We start from the raw sequence: 10,743 nt of genomic DNA on the forward strand, positions 1-10,743 counted from the left end.
TCATATTGTAAATATCTTGAGAGGTTTTGCGAACCTATAATAAAACTCAAGTAAGCAAATAGGCCCTAACCTGCCCTGATAAACGTGGAGCTGAGGTCGAATGGAAGAAAGCGAGCCTAGGACGAGGAAGGAGGATGAGGCCTGAGGGGTGGGCCCCACGCTATCCCTGAATGTGGACTCGACCACGCCACGTCGGATGGATCCGAGCAAATTCAGCCGGCCGCGTGGGTGCGGCAGCAGATTTAGTTCCCGGCCGGGAGCAGCAGCAGCAGCTGGAGCAGAGACTGCCGTGATGGAGGCAGCCAGCAGGCTGAAGCTGGGAGTGGGCATGGACACCGTCGCCTCCTTCGGGCTCTCGCCTCTGCGCCACCCATCAGCGTCGTCGGCATGCAAGCTGCGCACGGCGGCGAGCGCTACTGCTAGTCGCCCTGCAGCAGCCACACCGCGGCTGCTCAAGCTAAAGCAGAGGATCAGCAGCAGAGCTACAGCCAGTAACTCTAACTCGCCAGCAGCCCAGCCAAGATCATCGCCTCGTGCTACCGCGTCTAGTGCGGCGAAGACGACGGCAGCGGAGCCGCCGCCGCAGAGAGAGAAGGACCTCGTCTTCGTGGCCGGCGCCACCGGAAGAGTTGGGTCCCGAGCCGTAAGGGAGCTCATCAAGCTCGGCTTCCGTGTCCGCGCTGCCGTCAGGAACGCGCAGAGGGCGTCGACCCTGGTGCAGGTACTACATATACCTTGTTACTTACTTGTGCATCTATCTAGTCTGACAGAGCTAGTATGATCTGAATGCATTTCCAGAGCGTTCAGCAGCTGAAGCTAGACGACGACGACGACGCAGCTGCAATTTCGCGTGAGATGCGATGCGTGTTGTATGTAGATTATTGCTGGCCGCGTCACCATGCATCGAATTGATCAGTTGGAGTCTCGCTCGCTCGGGCATTATATTCATGCGTGCAGCCGCGGAGAGGCTTGAGATTGTGGAGTGCGACCTGGAGAAGCAGCCGCAGGAAGGCATCGTGAAGGCCATAGGCAATGCTTCATTGGTGGTGTGCGCCATTGGTGCCAGCGAGAAGGAGATCTTGGATGTGACGGGGCCATACCGCATCGACTATTTGGCCACCAGCAACCTTGTACAAGCGGGTATGCATCATGTGTATCTCTTGCTACTGCTAGCTAGATCTCCATGTTAATTAGTACTGTAATTAGCTAGCTAGTATGACGAATTGCTGATTGGCTTACTTTTTCCTCCTGCACTGCAGCAACAGCTGCCATGGTCGAGCACTTCATCCTGGTCACGTCCCTGGGCACCAACAAGATCGGCTTCCCTGCGTTCCTCTTGAAGTAATAATTGATCTACCTGATCGTATCTGATGATCTCATCTGTCTTGTTGGTGGAATGAAACAACGAATTAAATACAATGCATCTTAACTTTGTTAGCAGCTTAACTTTGTTCTTTTTTCTTGCATCGGCAAATACAATGCACAAATTAAATATATAAAGCTTGTTCTGGGGGGTTCTGTGCTGGAAGAGACGAGCTGAAGAAGCACTCATCGCCAGTGGCATCCCCTACACGGTAGGCACGCCGCCGGCCGGCACTCTCCCTGCTAGCTGCTTCGGATCCTTTCATGCATGCATGTGCTACTGTCAATTATATTCATCAATAATAATAATAATATAATATAATAATTAATGTCCATATATGCGGTCTTCTTCCAAGTACTAGATCGTAAGGCCCGGAGGAATGGAGAGGCCAACGGACGCTTTCAAGGAGACGCACAACCTGGTGGTGGCAGCCGAGGACACCTACGTAGGTGGCCTCGTCTCCAACCTGCAGGTGGCCGAGCTGATCGGATGCATGGCCAAGAACAGGAGGGCAGCCTACTGCAAGGTGGTGGAAGTGGTCGCCGAGACAACCGCGCCGCTGCTGCCCATGGAGCAGCTGCTCTCCGCCGTCCCTTCCAAGAGGGTAAGCGATCGAGTTCTTCCGTTCTGCTGCCGTCGCCGGTTTCGGCGAATAATAAAAGCCATGGCACTAATTAATGAACAGGAACCCCCCGCTGCTCCATGGGAGGAAGCGGAGGAGGTGAAGCGAAAGCCAGCAGCAGCGAAAGCAGGAGAAGGGCGACCATTCTCACCTTACATGACGTAAGAGTATCTCCAGCAGATTACCTATCCCTCTTTCCAATTAATACCAAAATCTGTCCTTTCGGTAATGGAAGGATTGTGTAATACACTTGCAATTATATACATATATATTTGTACTCCAGTTGATCACAAATTTCCAATTAGGTGTACATGCATGGTACTTACTAATACGCAGTATAAATCACCAAAATTGATGGATATGCATGCAGGTACGAGGGGCTGAAGCCACCTTCCTCCCCATCCCCCACACTTAGCAGGGATTCTCTTCCAATCAACAAGCCCCAACAAGCCGAAGAAGCAGAGCCGGCAGCATCCTCAAGGACCTCAAGCCGGCCCCTCTCTCCGTACACTGCGTAAGCAACTTAATTATATATGCATCATGTATTTGTTTGTTTTTTTGAGGGTGGGGTGGAAAAACAAAACCTGGGGTGAGTTTACATATTAGGGAAGATGCGGCAACAGACATTGGCAATACATCAATCGGCTTCATCTACAACTCTAGTCCTGGGCATCTGCTCTGCAAGCACACCAGATAGAATCGGGCTTGCGATGGCAGCCAACTTCTGAAGACAACTCCATTGCGGTGTTTCCACAAATTCCAGCAGATCAGCATAAGGAGATTGTCAAAGTGCTTTGCTGGCACTGTTGTGGGACGCGACGCGATGCGACACAGTGCACAGCAGCTTGCGAACTTCACTATCTTTGGCGCGCCAATGCCCAACGAGCACCAGGCTTGAGCGGCAAATAAAAGGACAGTCCAAAAAGAGGTGGTTGCAGTCCTCATCCACACCCTTGCCAAGAGATTCTTGTGTTTCAAGTTGGCGTGGCAGCTTAGGCGCTATTGGACTAGCAGCCAGCCGAAGAACTGAATTCTTTGTTCTTCCAAACAAACTCCGCATACTCACAACAAGGCGGTCCCATCGTCTTCATCGTGAGCTGATATACCGGGCCAGCACATACAATTCATGTTTCAGGTCAAGGCTGTGGGGAACGTTGGTCCTTGTCCAAGGTGAGCTCGAGTCGCTGGAGGATGTCCCTAACCTTGTGTTGGGATAACCACACTAACGTAGCAGGTTAGTGGCAGCGAAAATTAGCCCAAGATATCATTCTATTCATATAGGGCAATATATGCATCATATATATTATAGAGGAAATTGCAGCAGCATCACATCAACCAAGAGACACAAAATTTAACGTGGAAAACCCCAAATTAGGGGAAAACCTGTGGGACCAAGCCAAGCAAAACTCCTCCCACTATATGCTTGTGGGATTACAATAAGTTTCTCTCTAGATAGCACTAGAGGCTTACATAAATCAAGACTTAACTATCTTGGACAACAACAAGATTTGGGGTTGCAAACTCGGGAATTAAAGGACCTCACCAAGGAATGGTGGAACAACATATTGGAGTCACCAGGATGTGGATCTAAACCTTCAAAGCCCTAAGGACGAATCCCCCTTGCTCCCTTGCAAGATCTCCTATCCAATCTCGTTCTTCTTCCATCTCTTCTCTTCTCCTTGTGGAGGCTCTTTTCTGAATGTACCCAAGGTCTCTTGTAAGGAAGCACACTAGGTGCTAAATGTACCCAAGGTTGGTCCACACTTTAGGCTATATTTGCCTTATATGTGGGGCTTCTCACAATGAGCATTTATTCTCCTCATTTGCCCCCATCATGAGGAGGATTTTCCAATAGCTTGCTTAGTTCTCCATTGGCCATGTGTGAGACATGGAGGACCAGTACTTGTCGATGCATCTCTTGCCACACAAGCCACTGATACTCCATGGTTGTCGCATGGCTGTGTAGCAGTGAGAAGGTGTCAGCCAAGCAGTCCATCGATAACTATCTATCCTCCTAGAAACCGGTAGATCATCCATCCCCCCACCTTGCATATCTTGACCGCACTGTACATGGGAAACAATTCCTCTAGATCATGCCAATGAGTCCCAGCTAGGTCATCGTGCATGGTGGTCATGTAAATTTGGCTGCAGATCCAACCTGCACACGCAGACTCTTCAGGGTTGTGTAGGCAATGAAGAAGTTTCAGTAGCAAACATTTGTTTTGAATGGCAATATTCTTGATGCCCAGCCTTCCCAGTTTTCCTTTGGCTAGCAGGCGTGTTCCCATGCTATGATGCTACCAAACATTAGGCACCTAAAACTTGGTCATCCCCTAACCATGGGAAAGCTTAACGTCGCTTGTCCAACACATCAATCATCCCTTGGTGAAGCAGTAGTGAGGACATATCATAAATTAGTTGGTCGTCCAAGACACAGTTGACAAGGATCGGTCAGTGCATTGGCAGTGTTGATTACAAGTCCACAAGGTATTTGTTAAGCTTGCAGATTAGTGGTGCAAACGAGCTCAGGCGTAACTTGTCGCAAGACAATGGTAGGTCTAGATACATTTGCAGGAAGGTGCCAACTTGGCATTCCATGACACTGACTAGCTCTTCGACCTGGTTTGCTGGGGTGTGCATTGGTACAATTGTGCTTTTATTATAGCTGATCCTATTTTCAGCCCCGTTGCCGCCGGGAATCTTCCATTACTTCGTTCAGGTGTCTTTCGTTACCCAGATCTACCTGGAGAATAATGAGTGTGCCGTCTTCATATTGTAGAATGGGACACGAGAATTTACCATGAGCTGGGTATTTGATGCTTGGCCTCACGATCCTATCCAAGCTCTCCTAGTTAACTGAATCAAATGCTTTGGCAATGTCAAGCTTCAGAACCAACATAGAGAGCTTTCACTTGTTAAAACATTACATTACTTCCATGGCGTAGATCAAATCTTCGAGATGGAGTGCACTTTGATGAAACTAGTCTGGTCAATATCGATGATCTTTGGAACTTCATGTTGTAGCTGGGATGTGAGCATATTGGCAATGATCTTGAGTGAGCAGTTTTGTAGACATATATGCCTAAAGTCACATAGTTTGGTCATGGTACTGTGTTTGGGAAGCATCACTACAAAGAATTGGTTGATGCACTCAAGTTTTGCCTCTTCGCTGTGGAAAGCATGTGCCAGATCCATAACTGATGCAACTACAGTGGGCCAGATTGCGATGTAGAGAAACCAAGGTTGAACCCGCCCGAACCTGGGGAGCTGTTCTTATTCGTTACACGGACAACCACACAAGCTTCTTGCTCTGAGAAGCAGCGGTCAAGCTCTCGGCACCAACATTGGCACAGTTAACATAGCGACCATCCAGGTCGAACGCCTAAGAGGTGGGATGTACCATTCCCGGCAGGGACTGAAGAGAGTTTGTGGGCACCCTTATTTTAGCATCGTGCGCTGACACCATGACTCTGTCAATGTCCAGCACCCTAATCTGGTTGAGTCCTTTACCTGTGTACCCTTAAGAAAGTTGGTGGTTACCTTCATACCCATAAAAAGTTTGCTTGCACTTGTATATCCTTGCGCGAACTTTCTCTTACCTCTATGCCCTTCTTGATGGATTTGGAGCCAACAGTGTTAATATGTCAAGTGGGCCAAACTGTAAGTGACTGACATAGACTTACTAGCTGCTGCAGCTGATATTGCTCTCCTCGCTAGCGCTGCTGCTGCCACTGGTGGCGTCAGCGTTGTTGTTGTTGTCGGCCCGTTCACAGCAGCCGGTTGGCGCCGTCCACAGCGACGCAGAAGATGCCATAGTGCGCATCGATACTGTAGCGCTGGGCCTGAGCAGCACGGCGCCTAGCCCTGCGTGCACCAGCCAGTCCCGCCACCATGTGCGTTGATGTCGGCGTCTTGGCGAGCAGGCGCGCGGCGAGCAAACAAGAGGTGACTTCATCACTAGGCGCTAGCTAGTTGCCATAGAATAGGTGAGGATGCAGCGTCGACCCTGCTGCCCAGCGACAGGGGCGGATACAGGGGGCGGGCAGGGGCCAGGCCCCTCTAACGTTGCTGTAACTCCACATAAAACCCTCTAATCTCATTGCTAATGTTGCTCATTAATAAGATGTGCCCCCTGATCTAAATTGGCTCCCCTATGTTTTAATCCTGGCTCCGCCCCTGCCTAGCGACAGCCGGCAGGTATGTCCTTGCGTTGCGCGACCAAGACGAGGTGGAAGCGTAGCCTCGTCGGAGCTCACCCGACCATGAAAACCGCACCGATGCTGAGGAGAATGGCAAGCCAGGCCCACGCCAAGGCTGCTGTCTGCCTGTCCATAGCCTGAACAATGCGCAACCATCCTCGCAGAGTCTCGATCCGGTCAGGAAGGTCAAGAATCTGCACCACCGGAGTTCCCAATCGAAGAAAGCATGTCCATGCGAGATCTTCATGTCATGAGAGAGAGAGAGATGTGCTTGAGGAGAGAAAAACACACCTCGTGCGAAAAAGAGATTGGCGGGTCACGACTTCGGCGCGGAACTCTGCCGGCCATGGTGTGCGCGAGCTTGGCCTCCTCCTTGGCGAGCTCGACCTGAAGGGGAGGAGATAGGAGGTAGTCACTTACAGGTGGGTCGGGCCCATATGTTAGGATGCCTAATGGTGAGAATGAATGAAAGGAGGATAGAAGGGTACACAAGTAAAAAAAAAGTTCGCACGAGGGTATATAGGTGTAAGCAAATTTTTTAAGAGCATAGAGGTAATCACTAACTTTCATAAGGGTATACAGGTAAAGAACTCAGTCTGATTCCGGAGCATGTGCTGGTTGGCATGCACATGGAAGAATGGTGTGTTGGAGTCTCCCTCTCGAATTGCTTGTGGTTTCTTGCGCGGCTTCTAGTAAGCTGCCCTTTCATGCCGCGACACCGCTAGATGGTCCTAGCACCCGCATCTCAGTAAAATTTCTCCTATAGAAAGACCAAGAAGCGACACAGCTAGATGGTCCTAGCACCCTAAACCCTAAACCCTAAACGATAGGTACCCATGAACAAGCCATTCCCATACGATGCCTCTCCACTAGATAGGCGGCACAACCCAACAGGACGGGGCCTGTTAGGCTAAACGGCCTTGATCATGTCAACCACCTAGTCCCGCACGATCGGCCCCGACCTCCTGACCAGTGGCTGGGAGAGGGGAACACGTTGTGCTCCCCCGACCCCCTCACAAAGAGAAACAGGAGCGTGCACCCCCTACCCCTGAGGGGATCCAACCCCGACCTCCTGCTCGAGGACATGCTGGTCAGCGAGGCCATCATAACCACTTCTGACTGGCTCACATGCCACTTGCTTGCGGCCCATCAGATTGACGGGATGGGCCGCACAGCTTTGCCCCGTACGAGAGGTGAGCGGCTCTGTCTCCCATGTCTTGCAATTGATGATTCCTATGCATCATGTATTAATTCCATGGATGAAATCATCCGTACATACTTGATAAATGTTTGTTTCAGATTCGTGGACTTGAAGCCTCCAAGCTCCCCTTCGCCTTCGCCGCCTTCTTCTTCTTCTTCCTCGGTCACATATGGATCAGGCACCGCTTCTTCATCACTAGCATTGGACTCGAATGGCAACAGCATCCCTGCTGGTAGCAGCAATCCATCGGATCAACTGCAGGGGCAGAATGAGGTGAAGAAACAGAGGCCACTTTCACCATACACAAGGTATATATTCGGCAAATAAATTGATCTTTTTATACATTTAACTGTCTTTTACTCACTAATTATATATTAAGTCATCAATGTTTTTGTATGTGCCATCGGCACCGCGCCTGTAGGTACGTGGGGCTGAAACCTCCAAGCTCGCCAACACCATCTGTGCCCAAGACATAGAGATAATGTTACAGTTCACAACCACCAGTTTTGCTCCCGTCTCTTTAAAGCTACTGCAGGAGTGCAGGTAGCATCATTCATGCCATGCGTTTTCAGTTAGAGCTACATATTTTTGAGCGAAGTTAACAGCAGTGTGTGTGCGCGCGCGCGTGTGTGTACACTACTGTCTAGGAATTGGAAGGTTTTGCCTCATGTGGGCTCAAGAGAAAGAAGCATCTTCATATTTGTTTCAACTAGTCTTATCCCAGCAATTATTTTGAGACAAGACTATAACAAGGCCGCAAACCATTAAGTTTAACACGATAAACATATACTAATAGTAATACTTATACGTTATACCAAAACATAAGCTATATATATATATGTATATATATATGTATATATATATGTATATATATGTGTGGCTGGGCTTGAGGTGGAAAAGATGGCAAAACATATCAAAATGGGGCTGGGGCTCAATGCCCAGAAATGCTTCATAAAGATGAACAAAAATTGATATGTGAAGGATGGAGTTGGGGGTTCGAATCCAAATGACTCAAAGGACTACCTTGGTTTTAATGGATTGAAGTGTGAACAAGAAGCATATTTTCCCAATTTCAATGATCCCGCCTCAACTTGTACTTTTTCCTCACTGTCCAAGAACGTTGGATAGCCAATAAACATAGGTAATCTAGCCAGGCAAAGAAGTGCTGGCCTGGCTATCCTCCTTGGGCCAGTAAAGGGCATCCACAGTGTATAGAACCTAAGGTGGCCACGTCGTAGTTGCTAGCTTAGCCAAATTCAGTCCAATGTATAGCACCATCTTGCACCTCACCATGGATTGAGGTGGGCCCACAAGCACAGCTTTTCCACCCCTTCCCTCCTCTCCCATCTCTCCTCTAGCACCGGGTGCTTAAAGTTGACATAGGTGCTAGGAGGTGCTAGTGTAGCACCCCCACTCCAATGTATAGCATCCCAACTTTCTTTCTCTCTCTCCTCTTGGCACCCCCTTGGTACCAACATTGGAGCTGCCTGAGGGACAATCCATTACTAGAAAACATGCCAAAGATCCAGGCCAAAGGAACTACTTGTTACTTGAACCGGTACTAATGGGAGACATCAGCACCGGCTGCATCAATAGCCGGTACTCTTGGCCTGCGCCGAGCAATGCAAGGCACGCCACAGCACAAACAGGTGTCAATGCACTGACAAAGGCACCGGTTAAATCCATCAGTCGGCACCAAATTGGCCATGCATCAATGGCACCGGGTGGTGGCACGACCCGGTGCTTTTGGAGCAGACATTAGCACCGGGTCATGCCATGACCCGGTGCCTCTGCTGGCCCTGGACATAGGCACCGGTTGGTGCTAATCAACCGGTCACCAACTGGTGCCTTTGTGCTCCTACTATAAATACCCCGCCCCTCCCCCCTCCAAGCTGTCGTGAACTCACTGTTCATGGCAGCTGAGTGAGGTAAGGGGGGCGAATTTTTTCATTTTGTTAAAAAGGTTAGTAATACTGTTTTCAATACTTTTACAAATTAATTTTGTAGATTAATTTTGTAGATGTAGTTAGCACTTGATTTAGTTTATACACATAATAAATATTTGTAGATATATTTTTGGACCCGATTTAGTTTATGGTTTCATATTATTGTTATATAAAATATTAGGCATAAGATAACTATTTATTTATATATAGTTAGGATTTGGATTATTTTATTTTTATATTAGGCATGCATAATATATATATTTATAGTATATAATTTTGATGACACTCCAATTTAATTTGTTTCGTAATCAATCATTGTTTAATTCAATATATTATTATTTTAGCTTCCAATGTTTTGTTTAAAAATGGTTATGTTGACACTAGTTTGTTGTTAATATATGAAATGTGAATCTAGATGAGTCGGCAATGGATGTACAAGGCCGACCGGCGTTCAAAGGAGTTCATTGATGGCGTGCATGAATTCATAGAGGTGGCCAAGAAATACAAGTATGGTGGTTTCGTTCGTTGTCCATGCAAATTCTATATGAATGAGAAGGATTACTCATCATCAAGAACCATCCACAGTCACTTGTTCAATAGTAGTTTCATGCCGAACTACTATGTTTGGACGAAGCATGGAGAAAGAGGAATTAGGTTGGATAATAATGAAGAAGAAGAGGACAGGATTCCTGACTTTGTAGCCAATTACGGTGCTTTTTTTTATGACACTGCAATGGGTGAGCCTGAGGAAGATGCTGAAGGACATGTTGTAGAAGATGATCTGGGTCAGATGCTGCGCGAAGCTGAGAAAGTTTGCGAAACAGAAAAGGAATCGAGAGATCTGAAGTGTATGTTGGAGGACTACAGAACATTGTTGTACCCAGATTGCAAACAAGGCAAAAAAAAATTGGGTACCACATTAGAATTGTTGCAATGGAAGGCATCAAATGGTTTGTCTGACAAGGGATTCGAGGAGTTGCTGAAACTTATAAAAAATTTACTCCCTGAGGGTAACACCTTGCCGGAGACAACATACGAGGCAAACAAAGTTGTTTGTCCTTTAGGATTAGATGCACAGAAGATACATGCTTGTCCTAATGACTGCATCCTATATCGAGGTGAGTATGAAAATTTGGATTCATGCCCTGTATGCAACACATGCCAATATAAGATCCCTTGAGATGATTCAGGCGACGTTGAGGGGATGCGTGTCAAGAAGAGGGTGCCTGCCAAGGTGATGTGGTATTTCCCTCTAATACCATGTCTGAAATGTTTGTTCATGAACAAAACGAATGCTAAATTGATGCAATGGTACAAAGAAGAACGTAAGCAAGACAATATGTTGAGACACCCCGCTGATGGGTCGCAGTGGAGAAAGGTGGACAGAACATTCCCAACATTTGCAAATGATG

The 10,743-nt window shown here is 47.9% G+C and overlaps 1 protein-coding gene across 9 annotated transcripts; it reads left to right on the top strand.

The window, feature by feature from the left end:
* Positions 1 to 210: 210 nt before the first annotated feature.
* LOC120660022 (protein TIC 62, chloroplastic-like) lies at positions 211 to 8,126 on the top strand. 9 transcript variants are annotated; one of them, XR_005669313.1, is made up of 11 exons: positions 244 to 721; positions 799 to 850; positions 958 to 1,140; positions 1,260 to 1,341; positions 1,502 to 1,574; positions 1,725 to 1,967; positions 2,049 to 2,146; positions 2,356 to 2,499; positions 7,338 to 7,377; positions 7,484 to 7,693; positions 7,807 to 8,126. XR_005669313.1 is itself a non-coding variant. In XM_039938342.1 (10 exons), exons 1-10 carry the CDS (start codon positions 293 to 295, stop codon positions 7,859 to 7,861), a joined length of 1,569 nt encoding a protein of 522 aa, XP_039794276.1. In that variant the 5' UTR covers positions 211 to 292; the 3' UTR covers positions 7,862 to 8,126. The 9 variants fall into 9 exon arrangements, 7 of the variants coding, with proteins under 7 accessions (XP_039794276.1, XP_039794277.1, XP_039794275.1 ...); XM_039938342.1 differs by lacking the exon at positions 7,338 to 7,377 and having other exon boundaries at positions 211 to 721; XR_005669312.1 differs by having other exon boundaries at positions 1,725 to 2,146.
* Positions 8,127 to 10,743: the final 2,617 nt, after the last annotated feature.

This window comes from Panicum virgatum, chromosome 2N, assembly GCF_016808335.1.
Source record: "Panicum virgatum strain AP13 chromosome 2N, P.virgatum_v5, whole genome shotgun sequence".
Classification (NCBI taxonomy): Eukaryota; Viridiplantae; Streptophyta; class Magnoliopsida; order Poales; family Poaceae; genus Panicum; species Panicum virgatum.